This window comes from Hirundo rustica, chromosome 5 (assembly GCF_015227805.2).
Source record: "Hirundo rustica isolate bHirRus1 chromosome 5, bHirRus1.pri.v3, whole genome shotgun sequence".
Taxonomy (NCBI): Eukaryota; Metazoa; Chordata; class Aves; order Passeriformes; family Hirundinidae; genus Hirundo; species Hirundo rustica.
In genome coordinates this window covers 31,840,920-31,866,802 of record NC_053454.1, presented here as the reverse complement: position 1 = coordinate 31,866,802, position 25,883 = coordinate 31,840,920, and the positions used below count along the sequence as shown (strand labels likewise).

The following is a 25,883-nucleotide window of genomic DNA, read 5'->3' as shown; positions in this document are numbered from 1 at the left end:
TTATTTATCATATGTAGTAGATTTATTTTTACTTTTAGTTACTCCACGAAGACATGAACATTAAACAAACATTTTAAAACACCAATGACATTTTCAGTTTGTAAAAATAGACATTATGCACACCTTTATTTTCAAAAGAATTTTCAGATTTATGGGCTTTATCAATGGAAAAATATTAATACTACACATTTCCTCCATGATACCTGAGGAGCAGAATTATGTTTTGTGCCCAAAAATAATTCAGGAACTAACCTTGAAAAGGGTGTAACACTTTTGGCTTTTTAAAAAAACCCTCTGCTTTTGATATGGAAATGAAAGTAATAAATGCAGTGACACACGCATTTTTAAAACTTTTGAGTTCTGAAATAATACTTTAAGACATTTTGAAAAGTCTTTGAATATGTGGACATTGAATTTAAGTCTTTGGGACTTGTGAATTTCTAAAATAAATTTAAAGTATGTGTAATTTATTTTGATTCTATATTCTACTTGCACTGTCGGCTTCTTACATTATGGAATGGGAAAAGTACATAAGATTGTGTGTCCCTGGATTGTTATTTTTTTTCTAGTCGTGTGGATTTGATATAAAATTTTGTTCATTTTTCCACTTTAGAGCAGGTTGAAAATACCCCATTAAAGAATTTATGACTTGTTTTGATATTTTCTAAAAGAGCTAAGTACGGTTTGCCCATTAGGTGGGTCTATGTGGCTGGCACCTACCAGAAAGCAAGGTGACTCTTGACAAGTTTCAGAATTGATTACGAACGCATGTTCTTTCTGCTTGTTTTTTTATTCCTTAGGACTTCATCAGGCTCTTTGATAAAATACTTTAATTTTTGCATATTTTTAAATATTTTTTTAATATTTTAATTAACATTTATTTTTAAAGTAGTCCAAACTTTAATTTATCAGCAATAAAGATACTGTGTTAATATTTCCATATTGTTTCTATTACAGAAATTGCAAGATGGAGATACAAAAATCCAATATCATTTTCTGCAGAAAAGTTTTAAAATTTGCCTTTATTCTCAATTCACAATGAATTCCTATTAGAGTGTGAGGTTCTTTTTCAAAAAAAAAAAAAAAATCCATTTATGTGTGTGCATGTCTCAGAAAAATTTTCTGCAAACTGATGTGAAAGTTGATATAATTTCAAAATCATTAAGACAATGTAGAACTTTTGGTTTGCTTCATACTAACCAGTCTTTATTATACTAACCATTTTATTGTGTGACTTGACATATATTTTTTATCACAGTTGCTGCATCAGAAGATTAAGGCAATGTAACCCCAAATTCAGAGCAAAGTAAGCAAAACATGTTTGGGGTGTACATTAATGCTAGTTGAATCTTAGACATGAACAACTGCTTGTTTTGTACTAAACATGTAAAATAGCTGCTTTTCTAATGATCTGTCAAGTTTCTACATTTATAGTGGCCCAGCCTGTAAGACTTTGATGGTGCTGGTGTTTGCACAAATACTTAATTTATTTTAAAAATAATGTCTTGCTTACAGCACTGATGTATATTTTATATATATATATATACACACACACACATATATATATATATATACACGCGTACATAATGCTGTAGCGTTCATGTAATACTTCAGATGTCTCACTTTTTGTATTCCAGGAGAACTGTTTTAGTTTATACTTCCTTGAGTTATTTTGACAGTTTCAAAAACAATATTCTAGCAGAATTTTGCTGGTATAATATGCTATTGCTGGCTAATAAGGACTTCCACCTCTCTCAGAATCCCACAGGGAAAGGTTTAAAAGCTGTTACTTTGGATTTAGGCAGAAGTCCTGACACTCATATTGCAGTTCTAAGCTGGTAAAGGCTTTTTGTGTGCATGCATATGTTTGTATGTTAACCTAAGACTAGCATTTTGGGTAAACCGTCACTGTTTCGTATCCCTCTGGTGGTCTCATGCGGGCGCGTGCGTGAGCTTCACAGTACAGCTGGCCCTCGACGAAGAAATAGCCTTTTTGTTTTAGGTTGAGATCACAGTCAGAGCACACGAAGCATTCTGGATGCCGGTATTTATCACGTGCCTTCACCACTGCCCCTCTGTATGGAAACAAGGAAAAGAAAAAGCCCCAGTTAATTCATATGAATTTAAAATGAGAAAAAAACCCTGCAGCAACCCGGTCTATTAGAAGGTGCCCATGGTAGGGGGGTTGTAACTAGACAATCTTTAATGTCCGCCCCAACTCAAACCGTTCTATGATTCTATGATACAAAGTATGTGCTAGGTATTTATTTTAAGGCTTTACATTTGTTCATCTTGTGTTTTTAAAAACTACTGTATAATTTAAGGTTGGATGCTGAGTTTGAGTAGGTGACATAAAATGCTGTACAGTTGATCACATAGTTCACTAGCACTGGAAAATGAAGAGTTTCAAGAAATGTGTTAGTTCGGTTACAAGACAGAAAGCACAGCCTAACCTATCGAAAGGGTGACAAAATTACTTTCAAAACCACATTGCTTTTTCTTCATGTCTGTGTTTTCTCAGTTCATCATTATCTGTGCTCTTTGCTGGAGTTAGTGATGTCAATCAGGTAAAAATCTAATAGTTTTAAAATAGGTCTGCAGAGGTTTCTGGATTCTCCCACTGGGTTGGGAGAAGGATTTCTTTTAACAAGAAATTTATGAGAATTCACAGCCTGACAGAGTGCAGCATGGATGAATGCTGGTTTCATTATGTATTTGTTAAGGGTTGACTTGCAAAAGGTCCTGAGAAATCCCAGTTAAAACCTCAATGGTACTTTGTCAAAACGTACATAATCTGTATTGAAATTTTTGAAGGTACAAATTATAATTTGACATTTAGAACAATATATTTTTATATCTCTGTTCTCTAGAAGCATTATGAGAACACACTTCTATAGTTTGCAGTTGTGTCTGAGGATGACATGTGCTTGAGCTGGGGATTTCTAAAACTAAAAAGAATCAACTTACAGAATCCCACTCCCACATTTGTCACACAGTGGCACTTTCTGGACACCAGGCATGGCAGTAGGTATCTTTGTTACAGGTGCTTTCACACTTCTTGTTCCCACAGGACGCCCATCTGAGAAACAAAACAATCCTGGGCTAATATAAAAGCATCTGATGCAATTAAGTACTTTTTTGCACTTTCCTGTACTTTCTGTACTGTACATACACTTCTGGATGTATTTACAGGCTTTCACTTATATGAACAAACAATGCAGTCTCACTAGAAAAGTTTAGTAGGCCAGATTCCACCTCTTTGGAATCAGGAGAAATATTGTATAAGCTGTAGCCAAAAGCGAGTACAAAAAAGATTGCTTATGCAGTGCTCTCTACCTCATGGACATAACCTGATTCTCTGAGAGTAGGTCTTGGATACAGCAGAGAGGGAGGAGGGTTGGGCTTTAACATAGAAACGTAATATAATCAAGACCTATTGTCAGAAAGCTTATTTATATAACTAACTGTACAACAAACTGGAAATATTAGTAACAGCAAAATAAAAGAAAATTATAAGTAAAATCCCACAATGATATATATATGTAGACAATTAGATGTCTTTATTCCTTCTCTAGTAAGTATTGATATATAAACATTAAAATTTAAAATACTACCTTTAAGTTAACTTTGGTTGTATTTTGCTCTTTATGCTTACTGTAAATATAACAAACTTGCAGCCTTTAATAATTTTATTTTCAAAACTTTGTCATTTGAAGGAAATATGACTGTAAATTATGTTGTCTTCTTCGGTTTTTAATTAGAATGAAGAGGACATAGGTTTTAAGGGAATTTCAGGAGTTGGTTTAAATTCCTCTTTTCCTGGATGTGGAAGAGAGCATTTTCTTTCTTAGTGTCATAAGCTGCTTTTCCCAAAAATTCTCACAGATTCTCACTTCATTGTTCAGTTAAAATCAACTTTGAATATTAAAGATGTTAAAATCTGAGAAGAGATTCTGGAATGTATGATCAGCACCTGCACTGTATTCAGAGAGGAGACTGCTTGCTGTCCAAGCAAGGAGGGGAAATGGCAGGAGACTGGTGTGGTAGCATAAGGTCCAGGATGATTTGGACTTTCAGAAATTCTTGTATCTTTAAACTTCCTTATTTTCTTCATGGACTCCCCCCTTCCACAAACATTTTAAAATTATTTGAACAGGTAGAATATGTTATTAACCACCTTCCTCGGAGACTAAATTCTGGAGCACCTTAAAGGACCCAGACTGGCGCGGCTGACTGGGCTCCTCCTGGTTGGCGTGCAGCATCTTGTACACGTCAGACTGAGACATTGAGTTGGGAGATGGGTCACTGTATTAAAGGGAGGAAGAGCAGATAAAAACAGTTTGTCAAACATAACTCTAAAGCAATATCTCTACCACGCATAGAGTATGATTCAGGAAAAACCATAAAGACAATGTGCTCCTACAACTGTTGAGAAACTTTCTTCCAGGTAGCATTGCTTTATATAGCCTTCTTTGGATCTAAAATTGCTGAAAAAAATGAAATCAGTGAAATTGTTACAAAAGTAAATCTAGAAACTCATTAACATATTTCCATAATTACTGTTTTGGCTCTACTGGCATTTGAGAATAGGCCATTTAATCTCAAAGTAGTTTCATTCCAGTAATCTGCTGTATTACCAAGTGCTCCTTGCTGTGGTATCCAGAAGTTCCCTTTTTGCAGCAGCTGCCCTCAAGAATGTGGTTAAAATCACAGCTCATGCCTTTACGTAAGGTCAGCGAAAACCTAACCAGTCAAATCTTTTGGAAGAATATAACTTCTAAGCTAGCTCGATCATTAGGTAATATAGGGATTATTTGGCTAAGATAATTGTTATTTATTAAACTTACAGAGATTACAAAAAAGAGTGAAATAAGTATTGCAAAATAGGAAACATTGTAAAGTGAATACTGAAAAATGGAAGTTCTATTTCTTAATTTAATAAAAATAAGACAAGACTTTCTTTTGCAGTGGCAATGGTATGCTAAAAATATAAAGTAATTTATTGTCCAAACAGCAGTTGATGGTTGAATCTCAAAAGACCCACGAGACAAAGATTTTACTGAGAATATTTCATGGCATTTTAAACTCTGCTGAATATTTTGGTTTTTTACAGCGACATGTAATTTTTCATAATAAATGGCATCCTAAGTAGTCGAGAGGAAGAGTAGAGGACTATATGCACTGACAGGAATTAGACTATGTGGCATTTGTAAATTACATACACGTACTGGGAGTAATCAGAAACATCCAAATTTACTTGGATGAAATCTGTTATCTTACAGCTATACACACAAATGTTCAGTTTAAATTTCCTCTTGAAACTGGCTTCCTACTGTCCACAAAGGATTAGACTGGGTTTTGCTTTAAATGGTTTGATTTGTTTTCCAGGGTAGCAGCCAAGCTGCCAAATGTCTCAGTAAGAGCAGCAGCAGTTGGACAGTGACGCCTGTTGCTTATGTGATTTTTTTGATCTTCATCGATCAGTAGATTTCTATGAGCCGTCTTTAAGCTGGTGAAAAAGCTACCAGTTTCCTGTCTTGTCAGAAGCTTTTAATAGAAGTAGTGTAGTTTTTACAATTCTTGGCAATGTTCGATTAAACCCTTGAATTCTCTCCTCTTTACTAAAATACTTCTAAATATAAGGCAAGTGATAATGCAATTACATACAGAAAACAAAAACCCCAGACACAAATGTGTTGTCTTACATTTCTTAATGCAAACATAGTGAAAACCATCCCAAACCAAGAGACATTTCAAACCTGTGTAGAGGGAGTAGGTTCTCAAACTGGCAATGTCACTGGCAGTGTGAAATCTGACTGCTTTAGGCTTAATCCATTATTTCACAGTAATGAAGCAGCAAACTTTTCTTTTATTGTTCTCTAATTGTTCTGATTGAGCATAAATATTCAAGCAATAGAGTAATTTCACTCTGAAAATGCTTCATGAGCTACAGTTTTCATCAGATAGGATGAACCTAAGTACTTCCATACAAAAATGGGGGGTTTTTGTTAGTAGCAGCCAAATTCTGCAAAGTGCTGAAGAAGGCTCATTGGTGCCAGTAACTATTGCTTATTTAAAATATTAGTAATTAGCTTTAGTTTACACCATACATATTATGCATTATAAAGTACTGTTGTAAAACAGGAAAATATGTTACCATTCTGTAAAAGTAATATAAACCAACCTATATGGTGAATTGTCTCCTGAGAAAAATTAATAGTGCTTTAAAACTTTTTATTGTATAATCATAATTTTTATCCATATACGTAAGATTCCTATGTGACTTTAGTCTTGCACTGAATTCATAAGTCAGAAATGGATTTGTAGGCCTATGGTAAATTCTGCCTCTTTTTGGACGAGAGCTAGTTGTACTGAATGAGTTGTCTAGAATGGGATTTAAGAATCTAGAACACTATAACCATTAGTAATATTTCTTAATCTTCATAACCTGAATTTCAACAGTGGAAATAAATTTTATTTATTATTATTCTATGAATTATTAATAAGAAAATTATAAAATCATTATTAGATAAATAGTAATAAAACATTTGAAATTTTGGGGGGAATCAGTGTCTTGATTTGGAGTGGTCAGTCAGGTTACAGTCCAGGTAGTACACCATAATTTTTTATTTACTAGCTGCAATTCTAAGATTATTACCTATGAAATATTTGTTTGTACATTCTGAAAGACTCCTTTAATACTTCAGGTTAAAACCCAGAAATGACTAATATTTTAGTGAAAATATTGAACGGTTTTAAATTACTTGCTTTCTCTCTAACCCTTTTCGCCTTTTTCATAGAAACAGTATGATACTGGTTTTAGGTGTATTTTAAATTTGTGTATTCATAAATATTATAGATGCTGCTCTAATTACCTTATGACAGGTGTTTCCCCCAGAGCTGTAGAAACTTGGCCTTGCAGCGTTTCCATGATATTGTCATCTGAGTACAACTGCATAGGTGTGTTAAACTGAGCGTGTACGATCTTGACACCAGGAAGCTCCATTTCCAGGGGAACATTAGGGGCCATCTTAGACACTGCTTTCAGCTCGGTGGGGCAGATCGAGCTGACCGTGCTAATTGAAGAGGGGGTACTGCGTCCACTGCCACAGTCCAGCCCCGAAGGAGTGCTGCATCCGCTGTGTTAATGGCCAGAGTGCAGGAGAGGTGCAGTGGGCATGGGATTACAGAGAACGGAGACAGAAGGACAGGGACATGGTGATGTTAACTGGGCTGAAAAGCATAAATGGAACGAGCTCCAAAAAGCAAAAGTACAAGAAGTAGGGAAAAGCAAAAGTATGTGTAGTCATTGATGATAGTTTTCCTGTAAAAAGTATCAAGGTCAGCTATAAAGCAGTCCTTAAAATTCTGGCATGCATTTTCTTTAAAGACAGAAAAAATCCTTTGAGAGATGCAATAATTCAGTATATAACATTTTACATTTTTAATGCTATGTTTTATTAAGGAATAATTAAGCCTCCCTGACATTCTTTTTTTTAAGTGAGTAATTCTTATCATCTATAAAAAGAGTAGCAGACAAAGTTTATGTGAGTTGTCCATGAATAAACAGAATAAACACCTGCAGCACTGGAGGAATCCTAGACACTTAATTCCAGTTCTGTACCTTACAATCAACTCACTACACTGCTGAAAAACTAGTATGAAGTATTGTAAAATAATGAATGTGACATTTTCTGGATTTCCTTAAATTCTAGAGTAAGATATTTATTAATCTTTTAAAACTAGTTTAACAATTAAAAAAAAAAAATAATTGGTCATTGCAAAGAAGAAAAGTTACTAAAACATCCAGGTTTACTTTTGCTTTTCAAAATTGCAGTGTAGAATGTAAAGTGGTCCTTCACAAGAACAATGTAACACATATTCAGAGAATTCATTTTACTATTTTCAAAATACACTTTACATATAATTTATATACAAAAATAAGTTGTACACTTTTAAAAAGATAGTGTTGCTTGACATTATTGAAGCAGCTGTACACCAATTCAACATACCTGGAAAAAGATTAGCAAAAGAATTTGAACATTAGACCTGAAGTCTTTTTTCACTATCACTATTTTGAACACTTCAGTCTTGTCTGCATAATACCTTAGAGGCTTTTTTTGTTATGGGGTATTTCTTGGCTGTTGCTGTGTAACAGCACTTAACCAAATCTTTCTACAGTCATTGGTTACCATTTATGTGATATTCTGAGCTGTGGGACAATAAATGTGCCATCTCTGTCCTCCAGCCTGGTATCACAGTTGTGGGTAGTTCTTTCCAAGCTGTGTAAACCTGGGACAATTCTCTGTTTCCAGATATCAAACTGCATCCAGTTTGATAGTACAGAACTCTGTCCAGTAGCTACTCTCAGATGGAATAGAAAACCCCTAATTCTCCCTTTGAGTCAAAGCAGAATTTGTGCAGGACCACTTTCTCAAAGTTTTAAAGGAAATATACATTTTTTCGTGTCAGACAAAAGCATTCCTGAAATGGTAGTCCAGCCTTAATGCAATTATAGCTGTGCATCATCACCAAGCATGAGCCAGCCAAAATATTCACACAGGGCAACATGCATATTTGCAGTATTTTCTTTTAGAAGAAATAATACCACCTTTAGATCCTGCAGTAGAATAAGTTTTGTCAGTGCTAATAGTGTTAGTAAAGAGAATGTAGCAGGAAAAGACTAGAAAAAGCACAACTCTTGCTCTATGTGAAGCCAAAATAATATTAAACCAGATTAATTGTAGGTAAAAAATAAATAACATACAGTTATATATTAAATACAATTTCCAGTTAGTTTCACCAGAGTAAAGTCCAAAATTCTATCCAATGTCCAATCCATTAGCTTAAACCCACAGTCCACAATCATGTCTTCTTCTAGTCAAAGTCCTATTTAGCCTCTCCTGTCTGTCCTAAAGGGATATTTAGAGCTGAGGTGGTGGTTTCTTTTTTGCTGTGTTTAGCAGTGGATTAAGTCAAACTGATGAAAAAGTAGTAAAAAAACTGTGACAACCAAGGTTTTGTAGATGTAACACCCTGTGTCAGAGACTCTGCAGTTTGCAAGGGCAGACCTCTCCAGTGCTAGAACTCTGGACAGACCTTGCCCAGCTGAAGTTCATCTTATATGCTGGTAAATGGCCGTGTATTTAAACATTTTCATGGAAAATACTGTGTAATTTTAATTTCTGAATTGTGAGATTAGGCTTTTGATACTAATTAGACTCTTCATAAATCTAGTAGGCACTTGTAAAATGGTATCTAGCAGTCCCAAAGTCAGCTTTGCATGGTACCTAGTGGTCCCACAAACTGCTATAAAGGATAAAGGATCACATCACAATATATTTCATCCCTCAGTCCTTTTGAGCTTCCTTGTGTTTTTAGCCACAGAGTTTGCCTTGTTTTTGTCCCCTCTGTAATAATGAAAACAGTAATGAGGAATTTCATCATCAATTAAGAGAGAGGTTTATTACACTAAAATGATGGATGTAAATATATATAAGATTTTCTGCATTAGAACTTTACAAATCTGTGGCATCAGTTTTCCTACTTTTAGCTCAGCAGTAGATAGCCCTGTGGAAAGAAGTCTGCTGAAATGCATATCTGAAATCTTTGAATGGCCTAGCTTATAACTCTATCTTTAGCTGTCTTTTATTTATATGTAGGCTATTTTTTATTTATATGTAATATGTAATATATATGTACTATGTAGCTATCTTTTATTTAACACATTAACAAATTACACTGCGTTTGGTCAGAAGAAGTTCACAGTGCCAAAGATCTGTAAGTACAATATCTGATGCTGCGCTGCAAACTGAATCATGGCTGCAGTTACCTCATACTCTGATCAGTGTAACTGGGATGGGAATGTAGATCTACTCTCTTTTGGAATGCGAAATTTGAATCTCAAGCCTGAACTCTGAAAGTCAACCATTTAATTCTTTTTGTTTGTTTGCTTTTAATTTCAGCATTAGGCTGTCTAGTACCATAAGTAAATTTCAAATGCTTCAGAATGCTTAATTAATGTCAATGGTGAGTATCTGTCCATTAAAAAAAAAAATAACACCATGCATCAAATCCAGCACAGCACTCAAAGTTTATAACCTGCTTCGGCCTGAGATTATGAAAGGTTTGGGCCGAATATTATGCTTGTGTTCAAAGTAGTTGATATCCTGTAAAGAAAGAAGAGATAAAATAGCTTTCTTTGGCCTACAAATGCTCATTCATTCATAGTAGTTTCTAGTTTAATTGGAGATAAAAATGTTTACAGATTTTAACCATGAAGTAACCATGTTAATTTGTTCATTCCTGGTGCTCAAAATACAGTCACTGTAGCGTTCAGAAACATTCAGAGTAAAGTGCAGTTACAGGAGAGAAGGTTGGAGGGTAGTGTTGCAGCCCAACTTAGAGGGAAAAGTTTAGCTACCTGCAGCATTGCTACTAGAAAGCTGAATGGATAATTTTTTTGTTGGAAAAAAAATTTTCCTTGATCACTTTTTTTTTTTTTTCCTGTGCATAATGAATAGTCTCCTGATTCTCAGCAAGAAACAGCAAGAGCTGGACTTTGAAATTGAAAAGAGAACAGATAATGATATACCACAAATGACCATGTATCATAAGTAAATACTAATACTCACTTTTGCGATGAGTTAGGAATGAGACCCCTCAGTTGTCCATGAAGCGCGTCTTGAATATTGCCAGATGAATAGAGCCCAATTGGAGAATTATAGGAGGAGCTCACTACCTGTCTTTTGTCATCAATATTTGCTGCTGCAACAAAAGGCTGGGCCCTTCTGTTGTGAGCTGTACCAATAGGCTTGAATTCCTGTACATGATAGGCAGACAAAACACACAGAGCTACAATGCACACCAAAGCTAGCAATGAGTAAATCTGACAACACCGGTATTGTTAATAACTGCATTTTTACTTTTGCAACTCTGTTATTTTTTAACTGGTGCAAGCATATTATATTTTTCCATGATTTTTGTATATATTACTTGAGCCATACACAATAATTTCCCACCTTCAGGCAAGAAGAAGGCTTAGAAGAAATGGGAGCAATGAATATTATAGTGACCTTTCATATTGGTCACTAGATTTGACACTGTTTACATTATTATTTTAAAACATTTCTTGTATACTTATCTTACTTTCTTTGCTTTAGTGCTGATCTATAGCTTCTTAATTTTCATCACATATTAATAGAGGGAATTTCAAAAATATGATTTTATTGTAACTCTTATCTAGAAAACAGATAATTTTTAATGCTTCTTTTAACTGAAATAAAATCTTGAACATACGTCAGATTGAGGCCATTCTCCTGAATGTATTTAATTTTTAAAGAATATTTGTGTATCAAAAATTGCGCTGCTCTATAATTTAATGTGAAGTCATCATGAATAAGTAAACCCCAGAAATGGGTAAATTTGAAATCATTATGCCTATGTGCTCGTATTCTGCCATACTTTTTTTAATCATTGGCCAAGATAGTTGCCTCCGTTGGGGAATTCAAAAGGATAAGGTCTGGAAATAAAATCTCTGAAGGTTTTTCAGATACCTTAAAATATCCTTCTGTAGTGGTTGGCCAGGAATGATAAACACTTCTGACTGCATGAAAATTCACTTATTTGTATTCTACGTTATTTATTAGAGTGTCCTTTGAGGCCCTTCCAGTTCAGGTCCATTCCTAAATCTCAGAAATAGACACTCTAAAAATAAATAATGTTGTCATCTGCTGAGGATTTTTTTTTTTTTTTTTTTTTTTTTTTTTTTATTTTAATTTTACCCTACTGGGTAAAGAACATTAATTGCTGCAGTCCATCACCTTGTCCTGATGGTATATGGCACTCTTTGGAAACAGTGCTGTGAGAGCATTTGAACTGCCATCCACATGGAATAAAAAGCTTTAATTTCAAACAAATATGTTTCTACAACCTGAATTGGCCTTTTCTTTAAAGACTTGAACTTAAAATGTTAAGATAGCACAGCTCATTAATACTTCAATTTTCATAGGAATATTTTCCAGTTCTCCAATTTGGGTTTGGTTTTGAGTACAATTATTACACAACAGATTCCAAAATATATTTGGGATCAGACTAAAGAAAAGTCATGGATATATAGAATATGCAACCAGAAAATGCAAACAGTAAAAAGCAGTTTTATTAAATGAAAATATTTAGCAGCATTGCACTTTAAGGAACTACTGAAAGCAGTAATCAGATACATGAGCACAAAGGTTTTACTTGCAATTCCTTCTTTCTGTCTGATAGAATGGAGTTGCAGTTAACAAAATGTATTAGTAAATGGAAATAATCTAATAGTTTAGGATCATGGCTACTTAATGAAAGATATTAATGTCAAAGTATTTAAAATTGATTCAAATCCATGTATGATGCAAAATGAACAAAACAAACTGATAACATTGTAATTTCATCCCCATATTTCATTTCTCACAGAGAAATGAGCAGAAGATGTGACAACATAACAAGTTTACAATGTAACAATTGTGAAACAAGTATTTGCAGTTAGTGAGATTTTAAATTCTGCTTTCTTTATAACTTATCTATTAATATGTCAGTGACAGAACGTACAGCAGCAAAAATAGTCCAGCTCTTGTGTTTATTCAGTATCAATGAATCTGTGAAAAGTCCTCTTTTAGTTCAAAAGCTAAATGAGAACTGGAAGTTGTTGAAATTTCTAATTGGGAATATTGGAGTATTACAGTACTTAATTATTTTTTTTCCCCCAGCTAACTGATTTCTTTTTGCAGGGTTAGGTACATTTTTGCCTTGATACAGGTATCAGGAATAGAAATAATGTAGCAACAAAAGCCTGTAGAAATGCATCCATCACAGCCTATATAGTGTGTTACATACCTTGGGGTATGTGTCAGAACACAAATGTGTACATTTTGGGGTATCATGTGACTGATATAATTATCTTTGAATGTTGTTATAAGGGAGGCTAGATCCTCCAAACTAGCCCAGCAAAATTATATTGTTTCAAAAGTTGATTGTAAATGGTAATAGACTATAAACTTGTTTCTTAGAACAATGGGTTGTGTTTTTCTTAGATTTTTATACTTATCTACATGCATAATATATCTCCCAGGAATGTATAATCTCCTTTATGGCCAAAGGTCTAGTCTGAATGAACAAAATGTTCAAAGGCAATGATAGAAGTAAGAAAGAAAACTTCAAATAAATACAATTCAAGAAATTGTTGTAATGAATACAAAATTATTTTCAATGAGGTTAAAGGGATTGTAACAGAAAACATTTATGAGTCATTGTATTTTTACATTGACAATATAGCTTAAGGCATTTAAAATAATTTTATGATATAATTTGGCATTTAGATGGTTTTGTTTTCTCTTTCTACTTATATTTGTTGAGAACCTTCTGTTCTAAATTGCTTTTATTCAGAATACAATACAAAATTGTATTCATAATTCTTCAAGTGGTCTGCTATTTCCTATTATTTATCCATCACACTATATGTTGCTCCAGAATATCAAAATCACAGTGGCTGTTTTTTATGTGGGAATGTGTAGCTTTCTAGAGTGACTCTCAGTCGGCCACTTATTACTGTAAATTAGAATTGTTGCCTCAGTTTCCTCTTCCCAGATTTAGAAATAGTGTGATCTTTCATTGTGCTCCAACAATTGCCTGTACCGGTCTCCAAATGGCTCTTGGGAGATTCTCAGGCTGATTCAGAAGTTTGCTACAGTGTGAAGGCTCCTTGTTGCACAGCTGTATGTAGGCACAGTATTTAATTGTTTATCAGGTTTCACATAGCCGTCTCCATGCGTCTGTAGAATAATTTTCATTCATTGAAGCTAAAGCATTCTTTGGCCAAATATTTGGCCACATTGCTGAAGAATTTAAAACAGTTTCCATTCATTTGTAATTATCTTTTATTAGCTTACAAACTTGAATTAGATACTTATTAAGAAGATTGTGTAAGTTTTTGTTTGTTATTGTTATTTAGTTGGCTTATATTGTATTTTAAATGACCGACATCTCTTAACTTTCTTAGTAAATTTTAAAATGTCTATTTGATGAGAGTGAAAAAAATCTGATATATTTACATATCAGATCTATGACCTTTTGAGTAATTTTGGTTATTATATAAATAGAACTCAGTGGTTTTCCATTTCTTCACACCAGTAAATGTGTTACTATCCAAAAGTAAATACTTCTGGATAAAAGTTTTACATTTGAAATAACACATTACTGCTTTTGCATTTTTCTTCATTCATCTTGTCTGTAGTGCCTGTATTTATTAGAATTCAGCAAACTCTTATAAGACTTAGCACAGGTTGTAGTTTGCAAAAATTTGTCATCTGAGATTCAAGAAACTTTTTACTGTTTTCTCTACTGGTGTACATGCTGCTGCATCTCATGTTATGACTAAATATACTGTAAAATTTAATTTTAAATCCCAGAAATTGTAGAAAAATAGTCTATATGTATTTTTAATGTCACAGGGAGTGATAGATACTCACATGGAAGAATTTCCTCTAAAATGTAAACCATTTCAGGAATGGTTTTGTGTATTTGTTTGCAAACATTGCTACTTTTCTTGTGCCTAATATTTATTAAATATAGTCAGTACTCCTGAACTTCCTAGGAATGAAAAAGACATATAGTAAATGAAAAGGCTGGCTGTTTAATCTAGGAGAAACAGTTTTTCTGATTGCCCAGTGGAGGCTGCTTTTCAATAATCTGCCAAATAGCACTTAGTGAAATCTTGGGATCTATTTTTAAGGAACAGTCCTTTTTAGGAGTGCAGCTTTCATGCAGAGAGATTACTCTTGTGGCATGCATGCCTGCATGGTTTTCTCTATAGCTTTTTTAGTGAATTTATTCCATTGCTAGTCCTTTAATATGATTCCTAGCCCTTCTACAAGAATATGCATTTAAAATTGTTTTGTTCCTTCACTATAGTATTCCTGCTGCTGAAGAGGCTATATTATTTCTAATGGAGTTTGCCGTATCACTTAATGCAATTTTTAGATCAGAAAGAAGAGAGAGAAATATAACACTGAAATGCTGTATTCATGTTTGGGAGCATCTCCGTGACAACAGAATTGGTGGAAATATTTTTTGCGCAGGGGGGGTTTGAAATTGAAATGGAATCTAGACTTGTCTTTTTTTTTTTTTTCTAGGATATCATAGAATAAATCCTTTGACATATTTGCTTTGAGCCTGGCCTTCCAGGATCAGCAGAATACTCTTCCCTCCCTGCTCTTGAGATAACAGCAAATGTTTATATAGGTCAAGGAGGAATGACATATAAATAAAGGACTAGTTGTAAGCAGTAGCTAGCTAATTCGCTATTAACAATATGAAGGCTTTGACTCATAGTAACTTTTTCTTTTTTTGAGTTTGAAAAGAGAGATGAAAATCGATTGATTGGATTTGCTTTGGTCATATACAATGACCAAGACTTTCCTAGTCAGAAGTGGTGAGTGATTTTCTTATTGATCAGTACATGGGTCTTGTGTGAATATGTAAACTTCAGTTCTGTGACATAGTATAAAAATATATGGAGTTAAAGAGATCTAGCATTTATAGATTGCTCTGTTTAACTGACAACATCAAAATGAATTTTGTGATCTGATGAGTTCATCACTTAGGTACTTGATATTTATTCCTGACTGAAGAACATCCTCATGTGACAAAGAATCTCTACAGGAGTTAAAGCAAATTAAATTGTATCAGAATAAGAGGACATATTTTATTTCCATAATAAAACTAAGGTACTGTATAGACTCTTAAAGAAAAATGAGAATTTTTTGTAGCTTCTTAATGTTTTGGTTTTGGTCATAGCTGAAAAATCAAAAACATTGAGTCAGATAAAAAGGTGTTCCTGGATGTCATAATCATGGTGATTCATATGAGCTTAAACTAGCCAACTCTGGATGAAATTCTAGTTAAAGAATTTTAATGACTACAAGAGAGATTTCTTGGAGTTTAAAATGGCAAATGGAAATGTTTAGGTAACTTTTCACAGTTCATACCTGAGGTTCAGCTTCCAAATTTATCTTGAAGGGATGTGCTCTGCCATCTTCTGAAACTTGTGGGGACCATAATTTAGTTCCTGCCCTAAAAAGAGGGAAAGAAAGAAAGAAAGGCAGAATTTAAATAATTTTAATTCCTATAGAGCTGTGTATGTCCCCATAAAATATAATGCAGCTCATAAATCTACAGTTTTTTTTCTACGCTTTTTTAGTGTTTTGACACAACAATATGTCAGTGATATGTAACCAATATATATAAAATGTATCTACTTTAAAAAAATTATGTATGCTATTAACAATGGGAAATAGATTGTTAATAGTCACCAAACAGAAGAGGAAGGGAAATTAGTGCCTTTCTAACCAGAGCTGACCAAACCTTTTAGTTTTATTTTCTTTAGTTGTTGCTAGAATGAATGTTGGGTCCTCAGAATATTTTATATGAATAATTTAATATATTAGGAATAATCCTAAATATCAATTTCTTTTTCTTTAAAGGCCATAATTTCCATGTCAAGCCTGCTTTTCAATGTTGAAGTGCAATCTACGTATGCAAAGTGTGTGTGCAAGGGGAAATTGAAGTTGCACAGATGATTCTTTCCATCACATAGGCAGAAGTAACAACCACAGAAATATCAATTAAGTTCTGTATTCATTGACAAAGTGAAATGTGGCAGCTAATTTTAAATTAGCATAATAGTGATGTTAAATATTAATCTGGTGCTGCTTGTTGTATATATATTTATCACATCTTGAGACTGGCTTCCCAAGATAGTTGTTAAATGGCATATATCAATCTATAGCAAAAACTTGAATTAACAGAAGGAATTTTTAGCTATGGTGTGTGCTCTAGTAATTCAGCATCGCTCCTTAAAAAAAAAACAACAACAACAACAAACCAACACTGTTGTATTTCAAAAGAAACATTGTAGTCAACTACAATAAAGAGCTGTGCCTCCTTGAGAGCCCCAGGTTAATCAGCCCTGTCTTAGTTTTGGAGACAGCTGAGTGTGCCAAGTGATTCTGATTACAGGCTGAGCAAACTCAGCTGGAGATGTAAAGCTGCAGCTTGTTTCTCTTCCTGGCTCTAGTAGAGAGAAGTGAACACAAACATTTCTGGATTACTGCAGTTTAGGTAAGACAGTGTTTCTCAGTTTTGTTTTGAACATTGCTTTGAGAATCCTTTATTAGGACTCAAATCTCTTTTTGTGACCAAAGAGGTTGATTGGCTTTAAACTCACTCCTTTGTCACCCCTTATGAAGTGTGACATGATATTGTTTTCCCTAACTGGGATGATACAGTAGTAGCTTTATGTGTGACTGGGAGAAGGAGGCAGTGACAAGCACCTGTGGCTGAGGGCTTGTTAGAGCAGAGAGATCACGGAAATGAGGATTTTATCATTTCCCCAAAACATGAAGAGCTGCTTATTTACTGAGAGTAAATAGAGGACTTGTGCAGTCAGCAGAATTACAGTGTGAATGACCTGAGGCAAGGTGTTCTTTTTTGTGCCTACAAAGATGAGTTCTGGGGAGTCTCACTTGATCTGGAGTTTAAGAGGTAGGTCTGGTTGCTTGTAGTTTTAAGGATCTTGGGAACTTCCTCAAATTATTTAAAATAGTTACACCATATAATAATTGTACTGCTGATGACCAGTACCTTCTTTCAGAAATAGGCAGATGTGTACACGTACCTCTCTATTTTCAAACAAAGCTGATGTGTAGCTGCTTTAATTCTCTCCTGGGCATCATTATGTGTCATGTTCTCTGTGCCTAGACCATCAATAGCTACAATAACATCACCAGGACACAGGTTGGCGGCTGAAGCCTTGCTTCCAGGTGTAATCTGAAAAGACCAAAATGTAACTGCTTAATCACCATGCATGCTCAAAAATTGAGTGAGAAAATAAACTTCATCACATTCCCCTATTTCCTGTTGGATGGGGGAGGCATTTTGCCAGAGGCTCTGCAGTTCTATTGTCAGGAATATTTTATTCATCATAACTCCAAATTAGATGGAAATTTTCTTCATGTTTTTGCATTAATTTCCACTCTGATTTCTGTAATTACTGTAACTCATCTTTAAATCCTTTTTCTTCACTGCCATTATATTTATAATTTGCTTGGAAAAAAAGTTAAGTTTTCCCCTTAACAACACCAGCAGTAGAAAAGAACTGGTAAGAAATTGTGTTGCTGAACTCCTTGAAGTGCTTAAGCCTTTAAGTCCCATGGCATTTGAGTAACAGTGGCCCCGATCGTTTATGGTAGTCTGTGTGGTGCAGTTCATATCTTGTGTAGATGGATCATCTGTGACAATCATAGAAATAGCCCCAAGCTTATCTTTCTATGCTTGCCTTTGTTTGTTTGTTTGTTTTTTGTTTTGTTTTGTTTCCTTTTGTTTGTCAAGTTGACAAATTTCTGTATGGTTGTGAAAATAATTGAAAGGCAATGTAATTTTGCTTTAAAATATCTATTGTAGAGAAGCCATGACCCTAGATGTTACTGAAGCTTGTTCTAGAATTACAGGCCTCTATTTGCAAGAGGTGACTTCTCCTGCCACCACAACTCTTACACATGCCACATACACAACAGGTCTTAGGTCACTGAGTGGGATTTCCATCCCTTATGTGTGTATTGCCATTTTAGGCAACTCTTGATTACCTAGACAGCAACGTGAAATTAATGCATGTAGCACATAAGCTTCTGACATTCAGCTCTTGAACAGCAGAAGGGACAAGTTGGGTCATGCAAAGTGACATTAGCTGTCTATTTTTGAGTAAACGAATCCCAGTGTGAAGGAAAAAAGTCAAAATCTTATTTCCAAAGGCAGTTCTTTTATCTATGGCATATAATAAATGAAAAAGCTATTGGAGAGAATTTTTCTCACTATGGGTTCTGCTACAGCAAAAGCACGTGTCATCTTGACTGGAAAACATGCTGTGGAGACGTTATTCAATTCTGGTATTTCACAGTTTTCCAGCAAAGGAAGAGAGTAAGCTGCCCAGTGTACTTCCAGCATTTTCTGAACCCCAGCTTTGGTGAGGCTGGCAGACTTGTCTCTGAACGGGACACTACTGTCAATATAAAAGCCAAATAGAAATTATTTTTAATATGAGTTGCACCGTGTTAGTATTGAAATAATGGCAAAAATCAGTGGAGTTGTTCTCTCCTCTTTCCATCTCCATTAGGTGAGTCTGAATGATCAAAGAGATTGTTTTGTGAGCTCTTTGTGTGCATTCCTGCATGTAAACTTATTTTTGGTATCACTGTAACAAACTACAATGCATGTGTTATTATCTAGTCAGGCAAACTTTCCAGAGGGGTGCTTGTGGCTACCCTTCAAAAGAATGGACTAGTGTATTGTGTGCTTAACAAAGTGTTCAGGATCCTGAATAATCTGTTTCAATATGAATTGAGAAAGTTGTTTATAAATTCTAAGTTTAAAATATCTAAAATTGTCTGCTTCTCAAACTTCAACATCTGCAAGTGTAAGTGATCAACACTGAGACCACTTACACCACTATAATAAGACAGCGGTTAGAGGTATGATCATTCTTCTCCATTCAACATGGAATTGCTCCTCGTTTTGCTTAGCATGTTGTGAATATGTCTGCGATGACAAAGTGCAGCAGAATTCCTCATGTTCCAGTGTGACTGTTGATGCTTTAGTACCTAACTGGGCAAACCAACCATTCTTGGTTCCCTCTCGAGCGTAAGATAGCTTGTATAACCCGTATGGAGGTTACTCTGCAGATGATGCTTTTTACACGTCACAACAAATCATCTGCTGTTCCTGTGATATACTGCAGCAAAGCCCTGAAATAATCATCCTGCCTTATAAAGTAGCATATCTGCCTGCCACAGTACATTCCCCTGCAGTTGTACTGCTAGTAGAACATGCCCTGCTCCGTGTTGCTGTTAAATCCCTTGGGATTTTTTATAAGTTGTCAGACGCTGCAGTATATCACTTAGATGTTTGAATGGGGTTACCATCATTTGGTGGGAGCAAGAAGGGAAAGGGACAGGAGTCTGTATTTTCTATTCCTTCACTAAACTGATCATTGCCAAGCTTCTGAGATGTGTCTCTTGGGCCTTAACACCTTGATGGGGGTGCTGAGCTCTACATGCCCTGGCCTGCTAGGTTACAGGGCAGGCACCTGCCCTGCAGACTACATTTTATGGAAAGGGACCACATTGTGCAGTGCAAGATATCATGGGTATGATATTGCTATTGTGGGTACCTCAATAATGTAGGTGGTACTGTTTCTTAAGGACTTATTAATGACACATTAACTGTGTATTTTGAATGCTTAGCATTGTGTTGTGACTGAAGTGCTTGTTGTTTGCTCACTCTGGATTCATGTATTATATTCTAGTGTTGTTTTGGGAAAATTTTTGCTTTGCTCTTCAGGCCGTGTCTGCATGGTATGCCTGTTACTCCCGTATCTTGGATTTGGATAAATACAAAAATATGATCACTGAGATGTCAACGGACTAACTATTTAACCACACATGACCCTCATGAGGGTCAAATGTCTCCAATGAAACTTTGAAGAAAATCTCTCTGTGTCTGATAGTAGACTTATAAAGCTTATCACATTACATCATCATAAATATTTCGGGCTCTGTTTTCTGAAGAGAGCTATCAATGTCTGCAGACAGAGTGGCTAAACATAAAATGGAGTTAACATGGGTACTCGCGTTATGATTGGTAAAGGTATGAAATAAAAAATAAAATAGAACTGAAATCTAGAGTTGATAATATTTTACCATTCTATCCAAACTGCACAAGTTTCATTGTTCCTGTAATCAGTTTCATTACTGCAATTTCCTTGCATCTATACAGAGGTTTTTAATGTTTTCAGTCTTTGTAGTTAATTTGTTGTTTATGACCATAATAGAATTTGAATATGTCAGTTTTTACTCCCCTCCTGTTCTTCCTTTCTTCCAGTGATCATGGTCTGTAGTTTTTGCATTTGCTTGAAAGAGTCAAAATGACAGAACAATTTTCACATGAGCTTTTGAAGTGACACCTGTTCTTTAGACAGGTGGATAATGATCTCTTATGTCATCTGTCTCTCTTGACAAGTCCTGATGAAAGCTGTCTCTTGTTGAACAAGGACATAGCCAATCAATCCTAACACCTGTCCAATTATTTTATTCAGAATGTATTTTAAAATAACTTCTATTTATTGTTTAGCTTTTTTCTTATTAGGGCAGTTAAGCCTAGTGTGAATGGGCTGTTTATGATAACTTTTACAAAAGGAACACCTAGGCCCAAGAGGCAAGACTGGTGAGTCTTTTGAAATGTTCTCTGTCTCTTAAGGGGTATTGCATGAATACTTACTGAGGGACTCTTCTAAGTGTATGCATTGGCAACAAAAGTACTAACTTTAAACAAATTTACTGTTAATATTCTGAAGCCTGAGCTAAGCAAATGTAACCTTTTTTTTCATGTATGCGTGTGTATATATATATATATATATATATTTCTCTGTATTACTTGAAATGTGATTTTGAGCATTTCTATATGTCAGAAACCAATGGCTTATGTCTTGTGAGGCATTTGATAGGTATGAGTCAACTGCAAAGTAATTTATTCTTTAGAAAGTTGTATTTATAGTAACATCCTTTGTTATTGCAGTTTTAAACTTCATTACACTTAATCTAAACACAAAGAAAATACAAACCAGACACCACTAAAATATTTTTCATTAGAGATAATGGAAACTATTTTTCATTTAGAGGCCCATAAAAGGCAATGAAGGACAAAAACATCCAGGGATTTTTTTAATTCAGTGCTTCTGTCTCCTGTGTCTCCAAAGGCTTTGCTATATTCTATAAGTATTTGTTATGTAACTACATTCAGTCAAATGATAGCATTTTGATTTACTTCTATATAAAATACATATAATTTTTTATGCTTTATAAATATGGGATAAATGACTGAGTTAATTTTTACTAGTTAATAAGTGAAAAGATGGTCCTTAAACTTTCTACTGATTCTTGTTTGGGAGCATATTTACTGCAAGACATCACTAGCAGTATCCATCCTTCAAGGCTTTTGATGTTTACTCAATACCAGGCATAGTGTATATAGTGAGTCATAGTGTAGGGCTTTTTTAAAAAGAAAAGAAAAAACAACAACAAAAAAGGCATAGCAATTTGCAGGCTCACGGAACATGTATTTGATGTGTCTAAGGTTCTGAAAAGCAGCAGAAATATAAGGAGAATGGATTCTAGCCTGATGTGCACTGAGCACAATTTTCAAAATATAGAAATTCTCAAAGTATGTATCCTGTCTTTTGAGCAGATCCACATCTGTAGACGCAGGGCAGCTGACAGTGTATTGTATGCTACGTTGATCAAGTCACTGGCTTCTTAAATTGCAACTAATATCTTAAAATCCATGAAACAGAAGGAAAGCTTAAATTCTTATTGGGGGAGGGAGGGTAAAGTAAATTTTTAGTTTCTAAATATGGCAAACACCACCAAATAACTATCTCTTTCATATGCAGGACTGGATAACTTTCTAATAACTCACTCATTTAACAGTCATGAAAGTGAAAACTTTCAGATATGTAAAAGCAGGTATTGTTGCCTTTGCTGGCAATATACAGAACTTGGTTTAATTAAATAAGAGTCTGATTAATCTGCAAAGCACAAACTCCTAGGCATGAGGAGCTGCTGCCAAACAATCTTCTCCCCCAGTGATCAGAGAGGCTAGATGTGGAAAGCATAAAAGTCAGATCTTGCTTTTAGTAGTTTTAAATGCAATTTTGAAAGCCTGGGCAAATCATGCCAGATTTTTTCTGCTGCCAAGGCACTTGAATTTAATTTTGAGACCTAACTACAAGTGCAGTTGAAGTCTCTTAGACCAATCACAGAAATATGTCCCAGAAAACTTGTAAAAACTTAGTATTTAGCTGGTTCTGCTCAGAATTAGCAGCTACTTTTTAATCTGCTCACAGCTTTATCTGCATCTCTGAACTCCTAAAAGTAAAAGACAAAAATCTACAGCAACTATTAAATGGAATAAATAGAAAGAAAATGGAGAGAGTACATACCCTGGTTATGATTAAGGGTTGGTTAAAATCTATTCCTCCCGAGAGCCTGAATCCCCAGGGCGATGGTCCTTGAAGAATAACATTTTGTGGCATTTTGGACAGATTTTCCTTGGTTACTGTTCTTTTCTCCTTGGGTCCGTGTGAGGAGTTGAGCTATTGGAGGAGAGCTGCTGTCAGCAGAGCACCTGCCAGACAGGGCAGCCGACCTTTTATAACTCCTAAGAAGTTTTACTCATTCCAAAGCTGTGGGCACTGCACTTTATCCCTGCTCTTTGGGTGACGTCAGCCAGTCCCTCAGCTTCTCCACCCACAGAGGGGAGTATCAAACACGGACAAATAAAGCTTGAATGCTGGAAAGTTTACAACAAATGCATCAACTTTATCTGCTGCTTTAGCGTCTCTCTCAGCCTGACAATCAGTAAGCTTCAGGATGGAGTGTTCTTCCGGCTTCTTAAAGCAACCTTGTTGCTCACTTGATATCACGCTGTTTATGTTGCTGGTGTTGGATTCAGCTATGAAATGCAGTGCTTTGACTTTGTACATGACTCTGGTTAATGTAAACAGAAATACTAATAAGGAGATTTCCCTCTTAAGGTCTTGTTTCACATCTTGTCTTATTTGTAATGTAATAGTTTATTGCATTAAAAAGTTCTTCCAGCCCTTCAGCTGCATTTTTTAGATAGTCACTTGAGACCATGGCATGCACCAGTCCTAATGCCTTGAAAAATCTGGATTGATGTCATACATATTTCTCATACTGTGGAAGAGAAATGCAGTATTAGGTGATGATGTCTTCTTTCCTTTGTAGAAGTCTTAGCATTTTAAAGGTAGTTGTCCTTCACTTGTGGCTTGCTAGTAGATAGTAGTGTTCATCAGAGGTTTTTGTAACTCTATTCTTGTCAAGAATATTTTAAAGATACCCTCTGTTGTTAAAGTATAATTCACATCCTGATCAGAATGAAACACATAGTAGTGACTCCTTGAAAGTAAACCATCAGAAAGAGTATCTGTATCCCAAAGAGCTTACAGGGTGACAGTCAGCTGGTGGGGGCACAGCTTACGTTAGGAATGTAAAGGAAGAGAGGCACATTTAAAGAAATAAGGCAGGTGTTGAGGTCAGTGGTGTATCAATCTTGGTAGCTCAAATGCTTTTGTATATTTTGAAGTTGAGGAAAAAAATCCTCTCATTCATTTTGAGTGGTGTATATACCCTGGTATGTCCTAACGTTTTGCCTTCAGAGTATTGCCACTATATAGTTCATCCTGACAGAGTACACTGAGTGTGCTCAAGGTCAGAATTTATCACCAAGTAGTACTTAAGTTTCTTACCTTTTTTCCTCTTCCATGATTATCTGGGTGAAAACACCTTGCATATTTGGTACTCTTTTTTTTACTTCTCCTAGTGAATCCTGTAGTGTGTTTTGATTTGTAGCTGGAAGTGAATAATGTATTAGATGTATTGATTTAAAGGGTTCTTTCCTCTGCAATTTGCATTTTTGTTTTCTCTGAACACTGGCAATCTCAAATATTGAGACTGCAAATCTTGCAATGCACTTCAGTAGAAAATGATTTTGAAATATAAGAATTTCAGTGTCAGGTCAAACAGTATAATCAGGCTTTGAGTTTCCGGTGTCAAAAACTATGCTTGTATAATTTATTCACTGGAGAGATTCCTTCCAAAATCCCATTCTCAAGTTACTGATATATATCTTAATGTGCAAGTTTACTTTTTGGGTGTGGGGTTTTTTATTTGGTTGTTGTTTGGTTTTTTTTTGAAGAAACCCAGGTTTGGGATTGCTTAAGATTCTGTAAAGTTTGTTCATGTTTCTATACTATACTGAAATTTGCTCATATGTCTCTTTTAATCTTGCTAGATATGTGTAAGGGCAGGGTAGGTTTAACCTTTTTCTACGCAAGTGATTGCTCTCAGTTTCGGTGGAAATCATGTGCATATATGAAGGTGAGGGCTTGCTCAAAGAATATTTTTTCTGCCTGATTTACTGGAAGGGTGACTTGCTCTCCAAGGTGCTGTTGCTCTGGAAAGCAATTGCTAGGTCCAGTTTTATTGATGTTTCTCAGATTCAGGTTTTTTTTTGTGTGTGTGTGTGTGTGTTTTTTTTTTTTTAATAGGCAGGGGAAAGAAAAATAAAAGTTTTGAAAGGCAGTACTAATTTCGTGCTTGTCACATAAGGCCGCTTCGTAGTTCCTTTTCAGTGACTGTTTTTAAGAAAGTCCTTCACTCATTTACGTAGTATGTGTACATTGTTTTGGTTTATCTACCTATATCTACCTAGAGCACTTCTGTTTTTACATACTAGACCAAAATGATTAGCTGAGCTGGATTGAAGGCAGAGCATTTTATCCACTTGACAAAGGTATATTCCTTTCAGTAAAGTAAAGAACATTTTCTTTTTTTTTTTTGTCTGGTTTTAGGGCATCATATTTTCTTTCATAATAGTTGTAACTATAAAAATAGATTTTTGTAAATATGAAAGTTTGCCATTTCCTCTTTTTTTCCCCTCATGTCATTTAAGCTTCCATATAAGAAAACAAGTATTTTTAATAGACTTTCTCGTTTTGTACTATAGGATCATTGGTGTTACAACTTTTTTTACCTGCAAATATACATACTCTGAATTTAATGGCTATGCTATGAATTTATGCATAAACTACCCTCCTCAGAATAATAATGTAGTCTTTCAATTTATAGTATGACTACCCAAATATTTGAAGCAGACTTTTGCTTCCCAGATTGATATTTCATTTGATTTTTGTGCCAAATGTTATTTTTCTGTCCAAT

General features: G+C 34.9%; 1 protein-coding gene across 3 annotated transcripts; it reads right to left on the bottom strand.

The window, feature by feature from the left end:
• PDLIM3 (PDZ and LIM domain 3) lies at positions 1-23,352 on the bottom strand. 3 transcript variants are annotated; one of them, XM_040064147.2, is made up of 8 exons: positions 23,084-23,329; positions 17,711-17,862; positions 16,023-16,107; positions 10,102-10,169; positions 6,876-7,139; positions 4,178-4,305; positions 2,968-3,079; positions 1-2,075 (listed from the first exon to the last, which is right to left on the bottom strand). In XM_040064147.2, the coding sequence occupies exons 1-8, from the start codon at positions 23,174-23,176 to the stop codon at positions 1,886-1,888; spliced, it is 1,092 nt and encodes a 363-aa protein (XP_039920081.1). In that variant the 5' UTR covers positions 23,177-23,329; the 3' UTR covers positions 1-1,885. The 3 variants fall into 3 exon arrangements, with proteins under 3 accessions (XP_039920081.1, XP_039920082.1, XP_039920083.1); XM_040064148.2 differs by lacking the exons at positions 6,876-7,139; positions 10,102-10,169 and adding an exon at positions 10,635-10,822 and having other exon boundaries at positions 23,084-23,352; XM_040064149.2 differs by lacking the exon at positions 6,876-7,139 and having other exon boundaries at positions 23,084-23,330.
• Positions 23,353-25,883: the final 2,531 nt, after the last annotated feature.

Coding starts and splice junctions, on each gene's coding strand:
- PDLIM3 (XM_040064147.2), bottom strand. CDS start 23,176: ATGCCACAAAATGTTATTCTTCAAGGACCATCGCCCTGGGGATTCAGG. Junction 10,170..16,022: donor ATTTGGAAGCTGAACCTCAG/GTATGAACTGTG, acceptor CTTTCTTTACAG/GATATCAACTACTTTGAACA. Junction 2,076..2,967: donor AAATGTGGGAGTGGGATTCT/GTAAGTTGATTC, acceptor GTTTCCATACAG/AGGGGCAGTGGTGAAGGCAC.